This window comes from Chelonia mydas, chromosome 11, assembly GCF_015237465.2.
Source record: "Chelonia mydas isolate rCheMyd1 chromosome 11, rCheMyd1.pri.v2, whole genome shotgun sequence".
Taxonomy (NCBI): Eukaryota; Metazoa; Chordata; order Testudines; family Cheloniidae; genus Chelonia; species Chelonia mydas.
The window spans coordinates 28,194,502-28,221,479 of NC_051251.2; the positions used below are offsets into that span (position 1 = coordinate 28,194,502).

Consider the following 26,978-nt stretch of genomic DNA (forward strand, 5'->3'; position numbering starts at 1 on the left):
TCTGGACTAGGATTGGAGCAGTGAATGGAAGCATGAACTGCAGATGGTCAGGCCTCACCTGTTCTGTGAAGAGAGGATTTCAGTCTCTAGTGTTGTAAATCTGCCTCTTTTCATACACACTAAATTCACTGATAAAAGGAAAGTTTAAAGGAACATTTACAAATAAAAATCCATATACTTGAAAATGAACAATGTTGAAGTCAATATACACATACTGTATACACGCAACTGCTCACACATACTGCTTTCCATACTGCGTTTGTTATTTTTGCAATTTGGTGCCTTTGATTAGTTTCTTCTGATTCTAGTTTCTGAGAAGACTGATTTAATGCCAAAAAATAAACCTGGATCCACTAAAGAGCCTGTATGTTGCTTTCAGGTTTTCACTAGCCAGGAAGGAGGCTTGCTTTGTTCAGTTTCACATAGTTGGGAAGTACGGATTTGACTTATGAAGTAATGCTGGATTTACTTTGTAAGAACTCACCAGATATTAATAAAAGCTTAAAATGATTCAGGCTACAATGACTGCAATGCAGATGAAGATGAAAAGAGTCTAGTGTAGAACATCATTGCAGACACTGAGGATAAAAACCAAAGATATGGAGATAAAATTCAACAGACAATACCATTCTCAATACCAACGGTAAGGCATTGAGAAGTTACACTGACGATATGGAGAAATAACCTCATATTAAGAAATACCAGGTAGTGATAGGGAGCCCTTGCAGATATGCAATTTTTGGAATAAGGGGCAAAGCTTTGACATTGAAAATCTGAATCTAGTTTACAAGGTCCAAGCAAACAGTTCTTTTTCAAAATTGACTGTTAAAATGATAGTGAAAATCCCAAGCACCTGATTCTTCTTTCGCTAACACTGGTGCAGATGAGGAATAATTCCATTGAAGTCAATGGAGTCACAGTGGTGTGAAGTGGGATGAGAATTAGGCCCTTGGAATGTAGATTATTCTGTCCTGTCATGGTGAGGAATTAGCAGTGGTTGCTCTCAATCACAATTTTAGGTGGGAAAACCTTCTTGCTGCTCATGCACTCCTTAATGACGTGCAGTTCTGATAGTGTCTGTCAGCTCTGACATTTAATCTTGATTTTGTCAGTTGTAGGTACAGTGTGTGAGTGTGTGTGTGCAAATCCTTTCACTCGAACACACTCCCTAAAGGACTTGCAATATCATCTCTAATATTTTAGGGTAACTACTAAAGATGACTTAGCAATGCATTAGGACCTTTCAGGAGGAGTAATTGATTAATACCTCTCTATCATGTTTGCTGGTTATATATTAATATAATTCCTGGAAAAGAAATGGGATTATATGATTTATTAAAGAAGGTTTCTTTCAAAATGATAAAACTTAATGACTAATGAGAGCAGCAGTTTATTGCACTTCAGAAGAGATACTTATATTTTTAGTTACATATTTTTTCATTACTGTGTTTATTTGGTTTTAAATTTTTGTTGAGACTTTTCATTTATATGAAAATCAGGGACTAATAAATGAGATAACCCGAGTGCAGGCATGTTTTTGCAAGCTTCCTTTGTACAGCTCTGCTGCTGATACAGCTCAGTTTTGAACTTCACATATGCTGCTCCAGTCCTGGGGCCTCCCTTAAGCAAGACTGAAAAATGCTACTGAACTGTGTGGAAGTTCTCTGATACAAACTAGAATGAATCCATCCAACTGCTTTTAATTTGTTACCCTGTCTCCTTGGTGCTTTAACCCACTGTGATACTTCACCTCAATGTCAGTAAGTCAGTGATTATTTGAATATAGACATTTTTACAGTCCCAGCATTCAGGAGAGTTTAGAGCTTTACCAGTCCTGGCCCCTTTTTCTTTCATTGAAACATAAAAGTGATTCCTTAAGTGCTGATAGCAAGAAGGAACCTTTCTGTGAAATTCTCCTCCATGCAGGGAGACAGTCTGATATCTTAGGTGTGAAAGCTGGCAGGTCTATAGCAACACCAATTTGTTTAGGAAGGAAGTGAGGTTCAGAAGATTAGCCTTTTTGCACATTTTCTCTGCATAATACTGAACCTGTGCTTATATATCCCACTAATACATTTGTGCATTTTTATGTATAAGAGGCTGCAGTCGAATACACTTTTAAAACAACGATTTTCTTTGTCCATGGGACAAGCAAGCAAACCACCAAATCCATCAAAAAGTAAAAGACTTCCCATTATGAGGCCATTATTTATGGACACTGGAACTGATTAGACTGTCAGCTATATATATATGTACAGTATATAGTGTATACTATATATATAGTATAGTCATACATATGTTTGACGATCTATTTTGCTAATCAAATAGACTTAATATAATCTAAATAGTGAGATATGCTAGGCAAAAATAGTGAGATCTGCTCTTAGATTCCCCTGGAAGAGCCCCACTCCAACAGTCTGCTCTCCGTTTGGGAATGTCATACATGTAGAAAGAACAAAATTATCAGAATTGAAATCTGTGTGGATCTGAGGTGTGGATTTTGCTCATGATGTAAACCCCAAATGTGTTAATGTTGTGTTCCTCTGATGTACTGCTGCCAACAGATTTCCTAGATGAAGAGGCAGCTAATGAGACTAATGTGTACTAAAACATTGGGCCATATTATCCCATAACTTTTTAAAGCAGAATTCCCCATACAAATCAATGAGAAAGTCCCCCTAAAAATAGTTGGTATAATGATGTGACCCTTCCTTGTATTCCCAGATACACAAGTGTTAAATCTGCCCTATCTAAAATTGCATAGGTTGAAGATACGGCAGAATTTAGCCCACCTATGGCTTGGAAACTTAACATCCAAGGTCTCTGGATGAAAAGTTTGCAGTTGGTTTTCAAGCTGCAGAGAATAATTGAAAATCCAATTTTTTTCCTCAAAAAGAGAAAGATATTTTTAAACTGCAATCTGAGAAACTGATAGCACAATATATTATGATGTTATATGATACACAATGGAACTTCTTAGCTCCTTATATCAACTCGATCCCTTTTAACTGGTGAATTATTACTATTTACTATTGATGTCACGCTGGCTATATGGTTTTTAATGGAAAATGAGAGTGAAAATTTAAATGTCTGATTAGCCAGTCAATGAGGATCTAGGTGATGATGTAGTTTGCATATATTATAACTTGAATAGGGATTTATTTTTACCAAGTTTAAAGAGACACTGTCAAGGCCCAAAACTGACCCATCGTTTTTTATCTATATAATTCCATGCTGTTCATCATCAAGCTGTTCCATGCTTTTGCTAAAGAATGGAAGGTATCTAGCAATGAGAATTATCCTCCCAGACTAAATCAGAGGCATATTGTGCCTTAATTTTTTTCAGTAGAACTTCCCATTAATGGAAAGATATGACATTTAGCATGCATGTGAGAAGAAGAGGAAATAACAGTGAGGAAACAGATTTCAATTTCAGGTTTCCAGAGAATTTTTCTAAACAACAGTTTGTAAAATCAGATGTTCGGAATGTTTCAAAATACCTTGGCAGGGACCTTCATGTTAGCTCTGAATGCAGATGGGCTGAGGAGGCTGCCTTTGGGATGCACAAAGTTCAGGTTCAAGGCTGAATCAGCACTAGAATTCAGATGGAGTTGTTCTGAAATCTTGGGAGCTGTTCTTGAGAGATTTCAGTCCTGTAAGTGGAAATGGAAAATAGGTTCTTTAGGGATCCAACTCTGAACTAAAATGGCAGGGGTGGGAATAGATACCCCCCTCTTCTAAAAGGGATTTGGGTAGTGACCATCTTCCAGCATGGAACTGTGGGTGATTTACACTTGTAACTGAATTTCTATGAAAACTCTTGGAGGACAAAAGGATGCAAAAAGCTGAATCAGTTCAGTCAATCTACAGATAAACTTTATTTTGTTTTAAACTGGAGAACTAAATGAATCCCCTTGTGTTACCTCATGTTACAGAGGAGTTTAGTCCTTAGCAATGAAGCTCTGTTTACATTAGTTTTCGTGAGCTTTACTCTTTCTGAGTGGGTGGACTTTAAAATGCTGAGATTAGATGGCTACTCTAGTATTTTGGCTCTCTTCCAGATGCTTATAGCCTTCCCGGAGAAGGATAACACTGCTTTGTAGAAAACAGAAAGTGTTGACATCCAGAACATATTGAGTGGGTGTACTAAGTTCAGCCAGCTGGGGTCATGTCCCCCTGGCCTGCCATCCAGGCTTAGCCAGTTTAGGAGTGCAGGGAATGGACGTGAAGAGAAAGCACAGCAGAGTCCAGTGCACACAGTTGAAGGATACACACCCTAGAGCCTGTTTCCTAGAAATCTGCGGACAGAAAATTTAGGTGTGCTCTGCTGCTGGAAAATAGCTTGTTTTTTGTTCTTAACTGTAGTTATTTCCTGTTGCCTCTCAGTGGCTCATGTTGTATTAATTTTAACATACTGTTTTGGTCTTGAAGGAGTGAGAAAAAGTAAGTCCTGTTTTGCAGCAGCTTTTTTGTAGTTCAGGAAAGGAACTGGACACTAATGTAGATCACAACATGACTGAAGGAAGGTCACTTTTATATCCTTGTGCTCATCACAAAATTAGCCTTTGTCACTTGCCACAGCTGCTAACAATGCCTTGGTAAAGAACAAAGAATGAACACCTCAGCCTGGCCTTGAACCATGATTCTGAAAACAAGGACCACAGGGCTTTACCAGCCCAAGCTGCCATCTGGTCTTTTATGCAACACAATAAAGTAATCCCTTTGAATGCAGCCACAAGATTGTGGAACAATAAAAAGTATTCAGGAAGTTTGTTTTTTGTTATTGTGTTCTCGATTCAGGGATAGATTGTGGATAGCTTTGCGCCTGTGCAGGAGGATCAGAAGCAAAGAGAGAACAAGAAATACTCCCTCTGTCTTACACAGATGCACAAGGGACAGTCAGTCTGTCTGTCTCAGCATTTATATTGAATTCATCATTGTAGTATCTGAACATCTGAGCTCAATCTTGGCCCTGGCACTGCAAGCTTTCAGGGACAGAGGTGGTATAGCTCCAACAGCCCTAGGAACAACAGTCTAGCACCACAAAAGTGGCAAGTTGGGGTGGGACCATGGATACCAGCCTGCAGAGGAGATCAAGTGCAAATGGAGCACATGTAACCTCCTTTCAAGGGGTTACATTGCCTCTGATCATGGCTGGTAGGGATATTGTGACTTGGGCAGGCAAAATGCCTCTGGAGACTGCTGTTCAGGATACAGTGCCCTGGGTTCTGGTGTAAAAGCTGGAACGGAGCCACATGGATACAAAGCTGAAACAAAGCTAGTCAGGCACTGGATCCTTTTGTTCCTTTTGAATGTTGCTCGGTTTACCACGGTCATGTTGAAACATGAAACCATTGTGGAATAGTCAAGTGAAAGCTGTATTGTATGAAATATATTTGACTGGAATGAGACTAAATCTTGACAACACTTAGTATGCAGTGCTGTTACCAAATCATCTGGACTCACATTGCAGTGACAATTTGGATATAATTGAGGTTAGTTTCATAGGCTAAATAATGCATATTTCTATGATGTGCTATTGGTTTTATTTTTAACTCTTCAGCATTTCCATACTTAGTAGATTTCCTAGCATTCGCCCCCAGTTTTCCATCTGCTGATTTAATTAAGTTAAGTTCTGGTTTTTATACTGTGAATCTAGAGTAAACGAAATAGAAACCTTACCTACATTATTTGGCACTTAGCAATAGACATGAATAATTTTGGAATTTATGGGGAAAAAGAGAAGTTATGTGTTTTGGGAGCCAAAATATGATTGGCAAGCCAGACCTTGAAGGCAGCTCTATGCAGTATGGGATCCAGTTGCAGCTATTTGAAAGTGTTATGTTCCAGGGTTCTGTTTGTAGGTGTATTTGGGGAATCAGAAATCTCATCCACCATCTCAAGATACAGGGTATACAAATTTCACATTGCTTTTTCAGATGTGGAGAAAAAAATATTGTGGTTTGCCTTTTTATTGATTCTAAAAACACTTTTGAATATAGATGACTTGAACATGTGACCTTAGAGAAAGGATGAACTTTATACTGCCATGAACCTTTTGGAGAAAACGAATGGAGAAAGAACACACTGGTCCTTCACAGGAGCAGACGCTCAATTAATGGTATTCAGTTTTACAGTTTCAGTCAGTGGACGAGTACCTCTAGTCTCCCTTGATGAATAAGAAAGTGCATGGTAAAGCGGAATGATCAAATACAGTCGGATGAGCTGATGTTATGTCATTCGAAAGGCAATCCAAGTACTTTGATTATAAAGCAGGCCTATGCTCTTCTCTGCATAGCAGCAGGTGATCTCCACAAAGCTTTTTATTTCATGACGCTCTGTAAAGGCAAGATATCATCATGTTGATAGAAAGGTGAAAGTAAAAAACAGCTGCTGTTAGATACTATCAGGACCTGATTCTCCATTGCACTGCTGCCTGTGTAGTAACTTACAGCTGCGCAAAACGAGTGTAAAGTAGGTGTAAAACACCATCAGTCTGATTTAGTAGCATTGCATATCCACTTTGGGCTGGTGTTAATGATTACACACAGTGTAGGACGATGGAAAATCAGACCCAGGGACTGTATCGCGATTCTGTGAAATGATTGAATGAGATGAGGTGACTGTAACAGAGAAGGCAAACACAGGGGTGCTAAGAGTCAGGTTTAGTTTAGATTTTACCATGAATAGGATAGTTACTGATGCAATAATGATGAGATCATAGATTTTAATTTGGGGATAAAAATGGAAAGTGAAATAACCCAAACCATAATGAAGCACGCAGTCCTCTGACTGAGCTGAAAAGTGATGCTGATGTTTGTGAAATTCATAGTGGTTAGAAAAAGAGGAAATGACCAGCAGCCTTATGTGAGTCATTCCACTTAACCATAAGGAACAGAAAAAGGGTCCGAAATACAGACTCTTCATTCATGTTAATTATTAATACAGTCACAATTACTGCAAGTTATAGGGTCATGCCAATCCAATTTATTACCCTTCTTTGCTGTAATTACTGATTTAGTACATAAAAGATATGCAATGGATATAGTGCATTTGGATTTCAGGAAGAGATTTGATATAGTGCCACCCAATAAACTTGTAAAGGAATTGAATTGCTGCCAATTAGATAAAAATGCCATAACATGTATTAGAAATTGGTTGTCTAACAGGAAATAGGGATCAGTTATTTATGGAAAGACTTCCAAGTGCAGAACAGTATCAGCTGGGGTGCTGCAGAGGGCAGCATTTGGATGACTATTATTTAATACATTCATTAACAATCTAGAGAGAGGGATAAATCAATCAAGGTCAGAATTTGCTCAAAGTACTCAAAGAAAGAGCAGGAGAGCAGAACTGAACTTCAGAGGGAGCAGGAAAGATTAGTTTAGTTCTCTGTAGTAAGATTTGATTTAAAGGCCTGTCTTCACGTACAGCGCTTTATTGGTGCAGCTGCACTGTTGTAGCACTTTAGTAAAGACACTTGTATGCCGACAGGAGAGCTTTTCCCGTCGGTATAGTTAATTCACCTCCCGGAGAGGCAGTAGCTATGTTGATGGGAGAAGCTCTCCTGCTGACATAGCGCTGTCTACACGGGAGGTTAAGTCGGGATAATGATGTCACTCACGGGGGTGAATTTTTCACTCCCCTGAGCAATGTAGTTATACCTGTATAGGTCTGTAGTGTAGACCTGTCATAACAAATGGAGTCCCCAAACATAGGGGGAGGGAGTAAGATAGAAGCCTGGGAGAGGGCTATCTGGAAAGCAGTGAGTCTGAGATTATGTGGAATGAGAGTTGGTAACAGTCTCCATTAAAGCAGTGCAATTTGATGCATTTGTGAAGAAAGCCCTTGCTATTTTCATGATGATTCACATATAAAGCAGAAGAGATAATGGTAAAGAACTTGCCTTTAAATAGTGTCTGTGTCAAAGTAGAAAGGTGTCGCACTAGCTCCAAAGCATGCCTTTCCCTGCCTGTCACAACGGTGATCAGGAGAAGGGATAGAAAGGTAGCTAGGGCTGTGGTGCGGGCTAATTAAGGGGAGAGTTGTCTTTCCTTTTCCAGCTGGCTAAGAAGCTGGAACTGTCTCTGACAGTTGGGACCCACTGTTGTGAGCAGCTTGTTTTTGTTTGGAATCCTTTGTTTATGAATCAGTAAGAGAAAGCCCATGCAAAGGAATTGAAACTACTGCTGGTGAGCATGTTATTCAGCTTCCCTTACTCGTGGTTCTGCTCACCAGCCGACAGCGACTTTCATGTAAACAGATCTCAAAGCTGCTTAAAACCTTTTTCCTAAATGAGATGTACTAATCATAAACAGCTGCTTACGCAGTTTGCTAGTCAGCCTCACCTCACTCTCATCTGAAGAAGGTGAGGAAGATTTGGTCCTGACTGCAGAGAAGGACTCGAGGAATCACTTTACCTTCTAGTGTGGTGCAGTAATCTCTAGAGTGAAATGTAGTAAGTGTTTGAAAACACATAGTAATAACACACAGCAGTTTAGGAGACAGAGTGAAGAATACCATGTCCAACAGAAATTACAAGGGGATTGGAAGTGGGCAGAATGTCAGTACCACATAGGAATTTGGCCAAGATACCAGGGTTGACATTCCTGCAAATACCAAAAGGGAGAGGGGATCTTTAATGGCAACTCTCCAAAAGACAGCATCTCAACTCCTCTCCCCATGCCATGGGATGGCCATGATTGAGTTCCCACTCACAGGCAAAAGTGTTGTCTGCTGAATTGCCAGCTCAACGTCCTTTAGTGCCTGGGTTTTCCAGGCAGGTTTCCTATCCAAGTATCAGTCTGGCCTGAAGAGCTGATTAGATCTAATCGCATCACAGCCTGACGTGGTATGGTTGCACGTAATAGTGATTCTTTGCCTAACTTTGCAGCCATTCGTAGTCTTGAAATGTAATTTTGATGTAGAAAAGATATTTTAAAATAACTTAGAGAAAATATCAAGAAGAGCAATAAAATGATATGTGAATTGGAGGATAAGATATATGAGAGAAGAGTAGAATCATGGGGAAATAAAATCATCAAGGTAACAATATGAAGAAAGATAAGACAAGGAGCAATGGCCACAGGTTAAGGGAAGAAAAGGGTTTGCTATAGCAGAACAGTGTAATGGACTCTCAAGGGAGGCTTTCTCACCCAATATGGGACTAGGTAAGTCATTTGTGAGACTGATAGTAAGTACATCTACAAAATATAGAATCTCTGATTGGATGAACCAAGCAGACGTTTCTTTCACTCTTATCAGTGGTTCTATCTAGATCACATAAAGGGTAAAACAGAACAAGGGGTGTCTGTCAGGTAGCCAGAGCATTTCCAGTAATCAGAGAAACTTCCAATCACATTTAACTTGAATGGAAAAGTTAAGGGAATTAGTCACTCTTTCTGCATGTGCTTTCACTGCTTTTAGCAAAGGTGCTGGCTGACTCTCAGAATCCAGGGGTGCGGAGGAGTTTGATAAGGTCTTACAAGTACTGGGGAAGACAAGAGGTGGGAACCTTACACCTCAGGTGTTACAGATTGCTAAACTGGAGACTTAATAAGCAGGGTAACTGTAGACGTGCTGTTTGGTAGACTGGAAGAGGTAGGTACAGAACAGTAATGCTAGCAAAGTTACACTATTTCAGTACAGTGAATCAGATACTGTAATTACTGTAAAAAGGGCAAGTCATACAATCTGCTATGAAAACGTAAGAGAAAAAGTCCTTATCATGATGCAGAAGGTAATGTTATGTTACTGTGATGTGGTAGGCAAGAAGGAATCAGCACTTGATATACGTAAGTTGTGAAAGCAGCTTTCCTTTGACAGGAATGTAATGATGAGACAGGGAGAAAGGACCTAAGAAATCTTTGTCAGATATATTGATCCACAGACCATTGCAAGTTAAGCTTTCTTGTCTAGCTGTCCTCTCTAAATACATTAGCATGAGGTATTAATATTTTGCATGTAACCCTTACAGTTGTTGTTAATTGACTGCCAGCTGTGTGCGCTGGACGCTGTCCAATCATACAGACTACGCAATGCTTGTTCTAAGAGGATCGCAGTCTGAATTCCTTGGATTAGGCTTGGTACATGGATATGAAAGCTACATGCCCGCTTTTCTTAAGCAGTTTAGCTATGGATCATTGAGCCCATTTAGATGTAAGTACAATTGTTAGATTATGCTCAAGGTGCATTTCAACTCCAATTTAAGAGATCACTGAAGTTGCACTCCAGCTTGTATTCATATGTGGCTATTAAAGACACACTCTGCCATTAGTCCTTAGCCTGCCGTTGCTAGGGCTCATTTAAGTTTTCAGCATATAGCTTGCCATATAGCGTTCAGGAAATTGCACCTGGCAGTCTCAGCTGGCTTTGGCAGCTACTTTTCCTTGAGTTACAGCAACTTACACAATCCTGCCTTCTGAACTCTGCCCTCAGTTATGGTTCTCCAGCGACAGTGACGTCAGTGGGGCTTCACAGGCATAACTAAGGGCAGAATGCAGACTCTGGAGGGTGTTTTGAGGAATCCTAAGGATAGGTTTGTTTCAGTATAATGGGAGGTTTGATAAAGTCATAAATTGTGAAATTGTACAGCTCAGGGGCTGAATGTTTTGTTATCTGTTTGCCAACATATTGTCTTACTGCTTCACTCCTGGATGATTTAAAGCCGTTTGATGCTGGCATCCATTGCAGTCCCTGTGCTGATGCAGAATACTGAGTAAATGTACTTAGTAATTGTACTTCTGTGAATCAGCCTCAACCAATACCTAACAAATAGATATCAAAGGACATTTTTTTTACCATCAAAGGAGGTGATGATGATAGGCTTAGTCTACCCTGCACCTTTTCCATACACTCTTAATCTTTATTGCAGGTTGTCAGCCATGGTTTCTAGTTCATTATATTTTCTTTATGTGAATGGTGCTATATCACTATGGACAGTGCTCATATCTGCAGGATATAAATTATCTAGTTAAGGTTGCACGCAGAGACATTTTAAAACCCAAATATTGTCCTGCTGTTCAAATAAAATATCGTTTCAATGGCATTTCAAGATCTTTCTTACAAAACAAGCCTTTTGAAATCTCCCAGTGTGGGGATAAATTGCGCCTTCCCCTTTGCCAGTGTGCGGGATTGGGGAGATAGAATCATAGAATATCAGGGTTGGAAGGGACCTCAGGAAGTCATCTAGTCCAACCCCCTGCTCAAAGCAGGACCGATCCCCGACTAAATCATCCCAGCCAGTGCTTTGTCAAGCCTGACCTTAAAAAGTTCTAGGGAAGGAGATTCCACCACCTCCCTAGGTAATGCATTCCAGTGTTTCACCACCCTCGTAGTGAAAAAGTTTTTCCTAATATCCAACCTAAATCTCCCCCACTGCAACTTGAGACCATTACTCCTTGTTCTGTCAAGGAGATGGTGCAAGGTGCATGTGTGCTGGGAAGCTAGTGCTTTTTGCACTAGTAACATGGCCCTGTGCAATCCTGCACTTCAGGATAGCTGGGCTGGGAGAACAAGACCCCATCTGTGCCATGCTTCTTCCAACACCAGGAAGTATTATGCCTTTGAAAGAAATAATGCCTTTAAAAAGCAGTGCACTGTCTCCTCCTGCCTCTTCAGACAAAGCTCCATGGCTGAGGTTTAAAGGGCCTCTGTGGAATGTGATTAAGTGTGCCATAAGGAATTCAAATAATACCATTAAATCACCACAGTCACGTTGTCTTGGTTTGCTCATGTCTGACCTCTCTCAGTGCTAAGCCTGTTGCAGTCTCTTACATTTGTTTTTTCTTTCTCCACAGAATGCAATGAACTTGCCACCCGACAAAGCCAGGTTACTTCGGCAGTATGACAATGAGAAGAAATGGGAGTTGATCTGTGATCAGGTAAAGGGGAGCCATAAGGGTTTTTAGCATTGTAGTCATTAAGGGCACAAGACAGGTTTCTTCCTTGTCCCTATCTTTAAGGGGGGCACTGTCAAGGACAACTTTTTCTATGGCTTTTCCTTTCTTTGGCTTTATGCTCCATTGTTTCTAGCATCCCTTAGAAGCTATCCAATAATACTTCTTTCCCATCTATTGAATAATATTTCTTTCCCATCTGATCTTACTCTGTTCTATTTGCATATTTCCCTGTGTGCTGGATGACATTAACATTAATGTGGCATAGATTTAAGGAGAGTGACCTTTCTTCACCCTTAGGCCTCTGGTTTGAATTTGACCTAGATTAGTGATGCCCCAAATTATTACTGTCTCTTGGTCTATGTGAAATGAGGGGGGTTCAGTTCACAAAACCGCGATCACACGTATCACCCTCAGCAAAGCATGAATGCTTATGGAGCTGAACTATTTCTTCATTTCCAGTTGAACGACTTCAACTTAAACAGCACCATATGCCAAGAAGTGTTTGTGCACTAGCTTCACTGTTTTGTCAGCACAGCCCTGAGAATCGCATATGATCGTTAACATGTTGGCTCTGCAACAACAAAGGAATAGAAAAAAAAATATTTAAAGAACAAAGAAGCGAAAAATGGCAGGACATAGATTTCGGAGCTAACACCTAAATCGCCTTGTAATTTACACAGTCATTGCTAATAACACAAATCCGGATTCCGTTCAGCTTGGGGTGAAAGAATAAGATGTACTGTAAAGATGTAACCACAGAGAAAAAGTTAGGGTGTAGGCACCCAGAGTGAGAATTCAGGAGAATCTCTAATCATGTTGATGGATCATGGACAGGATAGTAAAAAGCTCTGTGGGACATCTCCCATATATCCCCCAGTGGGGTAGAGTGTTAAAAAGTCAGATTATCTTGAAGTAAATTGCAATACAGGGCCATCTCCTGGTGTTCCTTGAATATTCTATACAAAACATTTAAAGTATTGTGCTACTTAAAATTACTGCTTACTGAAACACTGCAGTAAATTGCTTAATCTACTGTAAGTAACTACTGTTCTCAAGGATTATTGCTTAGAGCATGTACCGTTAAAGTTTAAGTAATGAATTGTGAGATTCATCTGTGGTATTATGCAGTCATTTTGCACCTGTACAAGATTGAGGAAGAAGGAAGCAGCCATATCAAATGGCTTAGAGCTGGTCATACATTTACAGTACACAGCTGCTGCCACTTCACATAAGTTTTGAAGTCTATAGATAAAAAGATAACAGAGCTGAGACAGACAGGTGGTGACATACAGCACAGGAAACATGAGGGAAAATCCCAGTAATTAGTGGCACATTTTCATCACTCTATTTAAAATACACTGGGTCAGATTCTCAGCCAAGATAGGTCCCTTTCCATTGAACGGATAGTGATGGCACAGAGAAGTCACTGAGCTGTCCTAATGAGCTGCTGCTGATTCTCTTAATTGGGAAAATCAGAAAGTGGAATAGAGTCAGAATAGCTGGCTTTATGCAACCACTTCCTGGGTGCATCCCTCATAGGGGGCCTGCATTGGAGTACTAGAGGCATGTGACTGAAATGCTGTTTGCCACAGCTCCCTAGCTGCCCTGACATCACCTTGGGAGTGATTACCAGTCAGTGTAAATTAGAGCAGCCGTGAGGCAAACGTCTGTAATGAGAGCGTAGTACAGCATATGGTGCATGAAATGTTTGTATCTGTCTGCATAATTATGGCACCAGGTTAAGACACATTCTCCCATGAATAGGCTTTGTATGTAGTATGTTTTCAATTTTAATTGACGCAGAACATGAACTGCTGTTTTTTATTGACATCCTTCATTACTCTATGCCATTTTTTCATCTTTTTAGTTAAAAAGAAAAAAGTAAGTGACTTAACATAACTGCCTAAGAAATTAACAACTTTCATTCCATACAGTCCTGTGCTGGATTTGAAGTAATGCCCTGAAGGAGGAAAGCCCTAGATTAGAGCAGTGTTCTCAGACTATGTGGTTTATAAGTGTTTTATGGCGCATTTCCTGGTCATGTGCCTATGAAATATTTTAAGAAACACACAGTGGGAAACTGGATGGAGAGAAGTGACTCCATAAAATGAACTTCTTCTTACAGCGTGTCTGATTTATGAACAACATTGGAGAACCGCTAGTTTCATCCTTATTTGAAGAGGCAGATTATCTCACATCTGCCTACGCTGGGTTTCTTATATCTTCCTTTGAGGCATCTGGTACTGGTCACTGCCAGAGACAGGATATTGGATAGAGGGACCTTGGTTCTGATCCAGTATAGCAATTTCTCTGTTTCTGTATTATTATAAATCTTCTGAGCCATGTAGGCCCTTCTCCTGCCATGCTAAAAGAGTCTTCCCTGCTGCTAGTTCACTGAACAAGGAGTAAAATTAAGAGTTACTAAGAGTATCAGAGTTCCTGGGCTCAAAGGCCATGGGAGAATTGCTGACAAGATGTTCATGATTCCTGAAGAGGTGGTAGGGTAAGAAGGTTTCCTGCTGCTGCATCATTTGCTACAGCTAATTGTTTTGGAGAAATGAGGTGTCATTAGGCCACTCATCTGGTTTTAAACCGCACAGTCCTGCTTTTGTAATATTTGTCTCCCAGACAGTTCTGAGACAAAACCAGACATGGTTTTGTCTGGTATCAGATGCTGTAATGGATAGCACACCTCTCTGCCCCTGCCAGTGTGACCTCACATACACTGTTCGTGCGATGGGAAGGCGGGGTGGCATGCTTTTCAAAATCATGTGCCCTGGCCATCATGACCTAGAATACAAGGTCATGCTGGAAGGGGCGTGGCCACACTGGCAGGGGTATGCCTATGCCATTCCTGGAGGGTACCTGAATGTCCAGAATTCCAGGAATGTGCAAGTGGCCACCTGAGTGAGGTGACATCTTCTTTGGGGGATCTGATTCTAATTGATGATTACAAGCCTAGAGAAAAGATTGGAGGATGTTCCTTTTTCTGGACCAGAACAGCACTGTCTAGGGCAGGAGACCATCTAAGGGAGAGTGGTGGGGAAGGATTGACACAAGAGAAATAAAAAGCTCCAGTTTCTAGCTGCAAATCCTCTAGCCTTGGAGATTCCTTATTGTGGAGGCTAAACAGAAGGAAGCTGGGTATCAGGAATGGTCTGAGTTAGATAACAGGGAAGGTGATAAAGTTTTTTGCATTTGGTAGGCTGCCCTAAGGCTTAGGAAATATTAGAGTTTTGCAATCCTGTGGGAGGGTCAGGACTTATAGGCCTTTTCAGGTTTCTGGGCTGAGAATACTGTGAAGGGGACACAAATGTTGTGGGGATGGTGGGGAACATGTTACAAAGCATTTTCATGCCCCTGATGGCTCGCTCTCGCATGACATGGCAGTCTCAGAGAAGGCTCACTTCCAAGCCAGGGTGACTTCTGTATTTGAAGCTGTTGGTGGTATGTGGAGTAACAGAGAAAGGATAAGTAGGAGGTCTACAAGGAAGGCAATGATTGGTTGAAAATCACAGGACTGCCACCAAGATTAACTATTTTGGTGAGTCAGTGTTGTTTTTGTAATGAAACCCAATATCAGGGAAGTATTTAACCAAAAGGCTCCTGTTCTAAGGATTTGTTACCAACACGGTGCAGGTTCACAGAGAGATTCTCTGAGGTTCATCAATTTTTTGGAGCAAGATGGGGTCTTGATTGGAGTGAGCTGGGGCCTCGTTTCCAGTGAGCTTGGCTCAACATGGAGTTGTGGGTGGAGAGCATGGTAGCTTCACCTGAAACCAGGCCAGATTTGATGCTTCGGCTAAGCTTCACTTTAAAATTTTGTGTTGATTGTAACTTGAAGCTCAAAAGGAGATTTAAATCACTGGGGACTCAAATCAGAAAATAGTTTTTACAAAACTTGAAAAATCAAATCCCATTTCTCTCAGATCTAGGGTGAATCCTTGACTCTATTGAAGACAATCGCAAAACACCCTTTAACTTCAGTGGGGCCAGGATTTCATTCCTGGTTATTACCGCAGGGAAATGAGAACCACTTCGGCATGTTCCTTGGCCAAAGTTCGTGTGTCAAAGAGAGTCCACACTCAGAAGCTGATGTCTTTACACTATGCTGCACAAAAGTAAACAAATCAGAGCCATTAAAATGCTCTCGGTATTAAGATAAGATCTATAATCACAGAAGAACCCTGGAAGGATTTATTCCCCTTTATACTTGCATTGAACAAGCCTTATGTGTTCTCTTTAAAATAAATAATCTACTTCATTTCTAAAACCAAAATTAATTATTAAGCCTTCTGTCCTGAGCTGAGGTTACTGATAAAAGATCTAAAGTTCATACTCAATTATTTTCACCTTGACACTACTTTCTGGAACCCAGCCTTCCTTTTCACACCTCCTGCATCTTGGCTTCTGACCTCTGTACAATTACTTTTTTATGAATCTTTTAAAGGGAAATGATGTGAAACTATTCTTTCCATGAATCACGGTAGGTTTTGGAATAGATTGATAGCTTAACTGCAACATCAACACAGATCAGTGACTGACATTTAAAGCCCTGAACGTTAGAGACTAGACTACAAGTACCCAGTTACCCTTTAGCCACGGCCTGGGCATTGTTTTAAAGGCGCCATCAGTCATCACAAGTGGCAGAATTGTTCAGACAAGATTATTTTAAAGGGTATTTTCTGCATGTTGAGTTCAGCTCTCAGATGGATTATTGAGTTCAAAGTCTATTTTACGGATAAAGAAAAACTGAGAGGCAGGTTGATTGTGGTGGAGGCTGAGCATGGATTGTGATTTCTTTTTGCCTGATAATTACTGATTATTTAAAATAAGTAGCTGATAAGCCCTGAACCTCTGTTTAGTTGTTTGATCACGGAAGGGTAGTTGAAAAATGACTTCTTTTGCTGTGTATTGCCTTGGAAAGCCATTAACTCTTTGGCAGCAGAGTTTTCATGATTTCTTCACACCGAGCACTAATATATTTGGTGTCTCTTTTCTTTCATTTCTTGCAGATGCCCATTTTTAGGCAGAGAAGCTCCATTTATTGGAGACTTCACATTTACATTAAAACCAGATTATTACTATTTCCTTTTTGTACAAGGGAATCAAAGTTTTTCAAAGAAACCTGTTGTGATTAAAAAATGAGTTATTTTTAAGACACGGTCGTATAACATTGACCCAGTAAGCAGTGTTACATTATAAATGTGTAAGATTTCATTTATCCGAGTCATTTTGACAAAATGAAATGGATTAAAAGTCATTCTGTAAACACCAGACATTGAGTTGAGGTTAAGCATACACATTGGTGGAGAAGTCAGATGCTTCCTGTTCCACTGACATGACAGGAGGAAGTTAGTATTGTTAACTTGTTACAGAGCATCTGAAGAATTCACATAGATTGACTAGTCCCTAACAGAAGTGCTGCTGGCTTGATGGCTCAGCAGATTGGTAAAGGTGGAAACACATCCTTCCACTCAGATCACCTGCTGAAATCTGGCCTAGATCGTTAGTGATCAAAAGTTATCACCATCTGACACAGGTTGATGCTGTCATTTCATTTCCCAGTGGACACACAGGAGAAAATAGCATTAGCCTGGCTGCTCATCTTAATAGAGAGACCAACGACTGAACAGAGCTGACCCCTCATTCAGATTAGAGCGAAGGACATTGGTGCTGAAAGTGTGCAGTACCCTTACTGCACGTCATCTAGTACAGAGGACATCAGTAGCTAGGGTAGCCAGGCGAACACCTATCATTGGCACTAAATCCATGTTCAAAATGAAAGAGAAACTCTGCAGTTGGCAAGACTTTGATTTAAAATTTCACTGAGCAATCTTTTCAGTCACTGAAACCAACCAAGTAAGCAACCATTGTTTGTCAAATCATATCAGACCCCAAATGACTGTTTTACAAGGTGCAGGGCTCTGAAACTGTCAATGATTCTGGGCTCTGTTCTCTTTGTACTCTGTGTAGTTACTTAATTTACATTAATACTAAGGATGATACAAGTAAACAAAGGAGCATGTAGGTTCCGAAGGCAGAAGATGTACTGAATATTTTAGGAAGCAAAAGGATATTGGAAGTGACATGACTTCCTTGTTTTAGATTAAGTCTCTTTTCCAGATTCAGGTGAATAAGAGAAGCATCAAGTTCTACTTAGGACCCTACTGATAGGGAAAATATAGAACTCTGACATTTCCTTTTGCTACCAATATAGGTCTTAAATTTTTAACTATGAGACATAAATAATAAGTATAAATAACTGTCTCCAAGTATTATGAGAGCACCCAGGACCACAGTTAAGGAAACTCTGAGAATGGTTTAATGCTTATAGGAATTGTTGGTGACTTAAGTTCAGATTCTCTTAGGGCCATGTCAGTTAGTGCTGAATGGTTCATCTGCCATACTAGGATTCCCTGCAGCAACCATGCCAGGATATTGTACCAACATAGTAGCTTGAAAAACTCTAGATTGAGTCAGTTTCAGAGCAACTTTGTCCAGCTGGTATGTGTCATACTGTGATCACTCCCAGGTAAATGAAATCAATTCACTGTAATGTTTTGTTCAGGCAACATTCAACTCCCCAATTAAAAGTTATCCAGCAGTTCTTCACTGAGAGCAGATTCACCCGTCGTTCATTTTAAAAATCACTGCCATTATTTTCCAGATTTTGCCTGTCTGTATTTCTGTTGCCTTTGTTGATGTATATAATGTTCACCAAAGGACCAGACTCTAGTTCCCTCTCCCTCTTCCTAATGGCCTGTCTTAACTGGATTGAACCAAGTACTTTTCAAGGTGTTCCTTCAGACACTGTGATAATGGGGAACCAGCATTGTCCACACCTGATGAGATGTTGTAGAGCTGTGTGACATCAGCACGTTGATAGGACTGTGGCCCATAGCATTTGGAGCGTCCACTCCAATGGTTTGACATATAGTATACGAAAAAATAGAAGTGACAGGATTTAGGCCTGTAAGACTTTATGGGGGACAAGGAGCAGCTGCCCATCATGCGATCTGAGATCTATTTGAGAAGAATGAGTGCAGCTAATTCCATCCACCCAGGCAAGGTCCTGAGGTGGGTCAACAGTCCCTTGAGATAGGATGGTGTCATGATCTGCTGGTATATCGAATAGTTGCTGTTGAAGTAGGGTGGCCAATATTTCCTTGATAACATTGTTGAGGAAAGGGATTTTAGAGAGACACTAGTGTTGGCAAGGCAGTCAGTGCTGCGTGAATGTTTACTGAACACTGGCTGTACCCGGGAGTGAGGGGGGCTCCTTTGGAGGCACTGATGTCCTCTGTCACAGGTGGGCCAGGGGGTTTTCATCGCTGGCTCTCACCAGGCAAAAGAGACATTCTATTATGCACACGCGCGCACACACACACACAGAGGAGGCAAAAACAGTCAGGCCCTTACTCCCTTAGGGCATGTTTGTGCCATTGTTTCATGTGCAGGTATCCCAATAAAGTCAATGGGAGGCTTGTGTGTGGGTGGCGTGTTAATTAATGACAGGCTTGGATTCCTACGATCACGTGTGTAATCTCAAGAGTTTGGACAATACATTCAACAATTTTTCTTTACCTGTTCTATGAGTTGTATCCAAGATGGCCACAAGAACCGAGACAATAATATTCACTGTGTTGTGTCTTTATTTGATTACTTATTCAAACAGACAACTTTACATCCCCCAAGAAGTTAAAACACACAAGCAGATTATCCACATGGCTGTGCTGGGGTAATTTGTGTTCTTCCTCATTTCATTACTTCCCTGCAATTTTTCTTGGGCACTCAATATGTCATGTCTGAAATGTAGATGGTATGATCTTTGGGGCAAGGAATGTCCCAGTTTGTCTTCTGTGAAGTGCATAGCACCATTTTTGGCACTATAAAATAAATATATAATAATAATTAATAAATTGTATGTAGCACCCCCACTCCACAGTCTTTAAGCATTAGTATAAAAAACCTACCGTTCTACTGAAAGTTCAGGATAAGATAATTTACTGGCTACATAGCTGATAAATAAGGATTGACTAGAATCGTTAGATTTTGCTTCCCTCATTGCAGGTTAACAGGTGCTGTTGATGTTAATATGAGTTACATGCATACTGAAGGTAGGATAGATCCCATTGTCATCTATTAGCTTTGTTTTATATCATTATAAATCTCTGGGATTGCAGTGAGAGGAACTGATGATGACTATATGGCATGAAGTTACAAACTGGCTTACATTTCTGCTCTTAAGTTTTGGAGAGCTGAATCTAAATTTTAAATTCTAAGTACATGTGGTAAAAAAATAAGTTCAAATAGTTTTAAACCCCTTGCCATATACATTTTTATTTTGGAAACATATTTGTGTTGACAGCAACTATTAATAGCCAAAAATGGGATGGGGTGAGGGGAGTATGTGTGTGTGGAAATATAGAGAGAGCGAAAGGGTACAATGTTTTTTAACCTGTCATTTGTGGTAGCTGAAGAATGTGAATGTCCTGTGAAAAGCACTGTCTTAGTGTCAGTCAGACAGTGCAGAATCCCAGAGTTCAGGCAACCGTTTTGTGTTTGTAGTCATAAGCACTAGAAACTGTGGCATAGCGCTATGCACAAGTGCAAGAAGGAAATGGCACGTGTCCATCCCTGCACAGGGAACTGACACAATCAGTGCATCTACTGGTGCTAAAAAGTTCTAAGGGGGTGGGATTCAAGCAACGATCATCGTTCTCCCTTTTGCATCAGCTAGTGGAATCGAGTCACCACAAGAGGAACACGCACTGCACTCTGTTAATAGTTGCTGGAGCTCCCACTCTAACATGTGCTCTCTTAGGCTGCACAGAGAATTTCTGACTGAGTAAACCAAGTCTCTAGGGGTATGTGCAACTGCCTCAATGTAGGCTCTTATTTGAAAGGTAAATACACGCCTTAATATTTCTTTAATAAAATATCAAATTCTACAGAAACTGATGTACCATCAGTACTCCATGTTGTGATGCATCTGCATAGAAAACTAGTGTAGCATCTATTGTTTTTATCGCTATAATTCATTGCAAGCTCCCATCTAGTTTTCTGATTTCTTTGTCAGTCTGTGATTCACATCTACTTACTTTATTGACAAACCAGCTTTTTGCTCTTGTTATCTCTGCAGAGTTAGCATAGCTGCAGACAAGTGAGCTTGATTCCATTCCGTCTTGTTCAGCAGCAGTCATATTGCCAGTGAAATTCTTGTTGCAGAATCTTTATTACTGGTGATGCTGTGAAAGCCAGAAAAGAACCCACCCTGATTTTCAGATCACAGGCTGAGTTTTCAGTCTCGGTAGAAAACATATACAGTAGAATGTCAACAAAGATCAAATCCTCTATGCGTATGGAGTTTTGGGGGTGCCACTCACTGAAGCACAGACCAATGAGATTTTGCTGTTGGGCCAGTGTGTTAACCCCACCCCAGGTTAACACCACTGAACCTCCTGCCTTTTCCCTGATAGCCAGTAATGCCTTGAAATATGAGTAGAGCACTTACAGTTGACTGGTGGGCTGGTACTTTGCTGCTCCATAAACCTCAACAGTCCCTGGCAGACCTCATCCTTGAGAGTCCAATCCAGAACCCACTCAAGTTAATAATGGCTATCTTTTCATTGACTGCACAAGGCTTTGGATCAAACCCTTAGTGCAGGTTAGTGAATTTCTACTGTACAGGACCGCAGGATATTATTTTTAGGCAACAGCTTCTCAGAGTATAACCAAACTCTTTACAATCATCAGCTAACAGAGTTAAGAAAAATTATTTTCTTGGGTGGATTAAAGACTGTGATAAAGATATTTAAAATGAAGACAAAGCCTGAAATAAAGCCACTGCATGAATTGTATTTAATGGAGAACTCATTGGAATAGAAAAGCTCAAGATCTAAGGTTCAGAAGGTCATAAGAAAAGAGGAAAATAATATATTGGCATAACTTTTGCTCTACTATTTAATTAAGTACTGTGTCTTCTCAGGCATGGCACAAAGCCAAGAATATGTCAGAGATTAGAGAATTTAAATTAATATTATCTATTTAAAAGGAAGATGGCAGGTGTTCTAGTCAGCAGGGATCTGATAGAGACACTTTTTCTCATCTGAATAGAAATGAATCATTTTTAGATGCTATGCAGAGATATTTTGAATCTGTTGGGGTTAACACTTGGAAAACATGTTTATTGGACTTGCATACAGATAGCATATTTCTAAGTTGTAGCCTGCGGTACAATTAGAGGAGTGCGGTTGAATTAGAGGAGTGTGGTTTAGTAACCTGGGCACAAAAGCAAGAGTCAGAAGCTCCTGAGTTCTAATCCTGGCAGTGACTAATTGTGTGGCCTTGGGAAAGTCACTTAACCTTTCAGTTTCTCCATCTGTAAAATGGGAATAATAGTCCTGAGGGGAGGCTGAGGTTGAATGAATAAATAAATAAATAGCTGGCTGCACATTGCTTTGAAGATGTAACGCTAAGAATTGAAGATGATGAAGTTGGCAAACTGCCCAAAAGCTAGCAGGTTGTTATTCAATTATATGTGGCTGCCTCTCCTGGATCCTTTAAATGAACAATGCTTCTTATTCATATGAAATTTGAAAGGTCTCTTTGAAGTGAAATGGGAGTGGTAAGTAAGGAACTAAACCAAAATATGATAAAGTGCTGTTGTGCACAAAAATATTATTTCACGGATTGAAAATAACACTGGTTTGGCTTCTAGAACTTGCTGTATTCAATTTTGGATCAGTTCTGTTACACTGTAGTCAGAATGGTTAGCTGTGTGTTATGTACCACTGTCCAGAAAGCAGGTAATTCCCAGATTTTCAATAATGTAAAACATTCATTTGCAGATCAAATGAGAGGAAAAATATCAATTCATAAAATCCTGTTGTTCTGATTAGCGTCTTGCCTTTTTCCTCTCACTTAAATTCTGGCATAATTTTAGTGGCTGCTTTCCTTTTATAAATGCGAGAGGTACAAGCCAAAGCTTTATGCATTTTGAATGCATCTTGGAGTCTCAGATAGCAAATATTATAAAGCATTAGTCTCTGACTATATCAATTTGTGACATGGCTTCTAATATAAAACAGTTGAATCAGGGGAAAAGCAAGGTGAAAGTCATAGCCAGGATGGTGTGATTTTAAAGTCTGACCCCTTGTGACCTTCTAGGGCTGGAAGCACTTTGATGGACTAGTAAAAATGTCTTCAGGGTTAGTAAACATTTCAAACCACTGATCATTGATTAGAAAGAAACATGTTTGATGCCTGCTGTTACTAATAATGACTTACTTCGTGTCTTTCAACTCAAAGAATTCCGTTGTGCTTTGCACAATAAGGAGCTGTTTTAAAAAAAAATTCATTGCTGTTTTAAAGACGATTATGTCGGTGAATAATTATTGATAGACTTTGAGAAAACAAATAAACAGACAAAAGATCAGCATCGGAAACGATAATAAATTTGCTAATTAAAGTCCTCTAAGTGTCTTGGTTTAGTCTCAGAAGACTAAAAATATTAAAATTGGCAGCTAGGAAAAGCTTGTATTAACATATAATGCCTGATTATTAAATAAGTGCAAGGCAGCCAAGAATAAAAGCTCTGCTCTTGAGAATTAAACTAAACATATCCAAGCTATATCTCCATGAAGAACTCCCAAGAAGAGAGGGAATAAACTGTTCAAACTAATGTGGAAAAAAGCCTTGTGGTGGTATTATTCTGACCCTTTTCAAGATTCAAACTGTTCATTTTCAGGAAGAATTGAATTGGATACACTCTAATTTGTGCTAATTGTCCTTATGACTTGTAAATTACCTGCCTTATTTGTAAAACTGGCCTCCAATTTTGTGCCTGCTATTTTGCTCCTTCAGTTGTAGTTGCAAATGGTGACATTTGATTATCTAGCTATCTGATGGTACATTGTTAACATTTTTTCCTGGAATTAATTGTAGATAGAAACGTAGGCACAACATTGGAGGCCAGTTTTAAAACTCAGTCTCTACAGTATCTCTAGATTTATAGCTGACCACTACTTCACCTGTCACTTGAAAAGTGGCAACTGTACAGCAGTGCACAATGGGACAGATTCTTATTTATATTAAGGCCCCTTTACATTGCTCTGGTAAGGGAAGGGCTTTAGCATGAGTTGATATGGGTGTCCATTACTTTTAAATTTTTAATGACTTTTACTCTCACTTTAAGTCCCTATTGTCAAAGTGACATAAAAGGGGCCTAGTGTAAATGTGATCCAACCCAGTAACACTCTGTAAAGAGCACACAAAAAATAATGGTACAGTGAATACATCCCAAATATTAGTTAACATCTTGCTATTCAAAGTAGTTTATTTTATATGTTTATTTTATTTTTCATTTTATAAAAATGTGCCCTTCATAACATCTTAGGACACAATGTGTTCCTACTTCCATGAGGGTTTCCTCTAGTTCAGCTATATCCGTGTGATCTCTGTTTCTTTACAGTCAGTTGCTGGGGGTATGTGTTCTGCGTGGTTCATAGCTTTATAGATGACTTCCATTAACACTAGAGGAGGCTGCATGACTAAGCCTCTGCACATCATGTGGAAACATACCCTTAACTCCTTGCATCTGTCTACTTCAGTGCTTTTCACAACATTCTGGTAGCAGCTCCAATTAGCAGCAATTTAACTACGATTAAGCAATTTCCTAGGTAATTGTATACACACAGAGACAGACAATTCTAAGGAAGAGAAGGTTTTTAAAAACACTGAAGTTTCAAATACTTAATTTCATGACACTCTACTGGCCAGTTTCAGAGCTAGTGTAAGCAGGTGCAACTCCATTGAAGTCAGTGGAACTGTACCTCCTTATACCAGCTCTGAATTAAACCCTTTGTCTTGGTATGTCTTTGTTCTTTAATTAAAAGAGTATGGTCAAGGGTCAGAAGCTACAAATATGCCTTCTTTCCCATCACCCAAAACACATTTACTTTCCAAATATCCTGCTGATGTGGAAGAGACTCTCAGCCACTGAACTCGACCCAAATCAGAGCAAATAGGTGATGAAGTCAGAATGCTCTGGGTTTTCTGAGCGAACACTGTAGGCTTGCTTGTGACCGAGCACCTAGATATGGAATGTGCAGCTTGTGTTAGTTTACAGGGAGGTGGGGATAAGGAAGTGCACACTCACACCTGTTCCACCTGCAAGCCTTCATTGTCCATACAGAAAACAAATTCAAGGTACGGCCTATTTAGGTCACCTGACCTGACAGCTGTGTTTGTTAAAACCATTGCCGCCCTTGCTTTGGAAGCTGAGAAGGACTTTGGGTATGGCTACACTTGCAGATGTAGAGTGCTTTGAGTTAAACCAGCCTTCGTAGAGCACAGTGGGGAAAGCGCTGCAATCTGTCCACACTGACAGCTTCAAGCGTGGCCACATTTGTGGCACTTGCAGCGGCATTGGGAGCCGTGCATTATGGGTAGCTATCCCAGCATGAAATTGACTGTAATGTGCTTTTCAAATGGGGTGAGGTAGGGTGGAGTGTGACAGGGAGTGTGTTGTGTGTATGTGGGGGGAGAGAGAGTGGGTTTTGGGGGGGCTGAGAGCATGTCAGCCTGCTGTCTTGTAAGTTCAGACAGCAGCAGACCTCCCCCTGCTCCCCGCCTCTCTCTCTCACACACAGCATTCCACAGTAACGGCTCACTTTGTCTCGGAGCTGGCTGTCAGAAACGGAGCTTTCGAAGGGCATGTCCGCATTCCGCAGTGAGTTCAAAACAATGAGAAGAGTGGCCGCTTGACTTAAGGGGATTATGGGACCATTCTGGAGGCTGATCAGGGCGCAGTAATGCAACACCTTGTTCACACTGACACCCCGGCGTTTCAGCCACTACGCAACAAGCATTAATCTTCTCGCTGAGGTGGAGTACTAGCAGTGCTGTAGCCGTGGAGTCAGAGTGCTCTGCGTGCCTTGCCAGTGTGGATGGGGAGTGAGCTAGGGCGCCCGGGGCTGCTTTATTGTACTGTAACTCGCAAGTGTAGCCAAGCCCTTTGTTATGAAGGAAACATGCCTTCCATTGCACCTTTCAGTACCATCCTGTTGCGTTAGCTTTAGAATGGGCAGTCCCATTCAGACAAAACAGGAATGCCCCCAAAATTCAGCCCCAAACTTCAGATCCCTTCCATTGAGTCCTAACTCCCTGTCTACTCTGCATTTTCATCCTGATCTAGTCCCTGATTCCTCTCCTGTCACTAACTTGCAGTTAGAAACATTTTAAGGCATTTTCATTTTTGTGCCCCAGAGTGCACTGTATACCTACAGCCTTTGAAATTTCCTGCTGCCAGTGGGTTTTTAGAAGCAGTGTTCAGCACACTCTGCCCTCAGGAAGCTAGCAGCAAGGTGACTGGGGCCAAGCACAGAGACCCAAGACCTGCTAGGTTCTCATCTATAATTGGTGATCAGGAGGAAGCAATAGCAGTGAAAATGATGCAAGTGACAGGGCTGGAACAGAAGCAGGTGTTTGTGGGCCAAGGTTTGGGTAATAGAATTGGGAATAAGGTCAGAAGCAGGAGGATCACATGGACGCAGTGAGAAGGAGAGATGAGTTACATGTGTTCAGAGGGTTAAATAGACAAACCTAGCTTTGGATACTAACGCAAACCAGTGCTCTAAGGTATCTGAGATTTATCCATCACTATGTATTGTAACATCTTGTCTGTGTAAGGGAGTCAAAACACAAATGGCATGAAAATATATAGGGGCTTGAATAATTGTAAATTACTGCCAATTAACCCAATGGATATATAAAATTAAGAGAGTGTCTTTATCATTTGACAAGAATACTTTGATTATGTAATGAAAAGGTTGTCCTGCACCTTGTGCTGACATTTACAACAGTGCAAAGTGAATCCAAAGTGCATGTAGCGTGCTTCCAAATCAGACTAGTATGTGCTTTGCACCTACTTTGCATTGGTGTAAATGCCCTACATGAGGTGCAGGGCATTGGTGAATCAGGCCTGTTACATGGGCGATTTTGATGAGAATCATTCTGTAAAAGAAGGAGTAGCCTGTACAGAATGAGTTTGGTGGATTTAGTTCAGGTCCCAGA

The 26,978-nt window shown here is 40.4% G+C and overlaps 1 protein-coding gene across 14 annotated transcripts in view; it reads left to right on the forward strand.

The window, feature by feature from the left end:
* FMNL2 (formin like 2) overlaps positions 1–26,978 on the forward strand; it is a 268,077-nt gene that overhangs the window by 127,294 nt on the left and 113,805 nt on the right. For 13 of the 14 annotated variants that reach the window (XM_043525637.1, XM_043525640.1, XM_043525638.1 and 10 more), the window contains exon 2: positions 11,799–11,882. In XM_043525637.1, the coding sequence (XP_043381572.1) occupies positions 11,799–11,882 (84 nt within the window). Of the gene's footprint in view, positions 1–5,202; positions 5,496–11,798; positions 11,883–26,978 lie in introns of those variants that run through there. The other variant, XM_043525645.1, reaches the window with a different exon arrangement.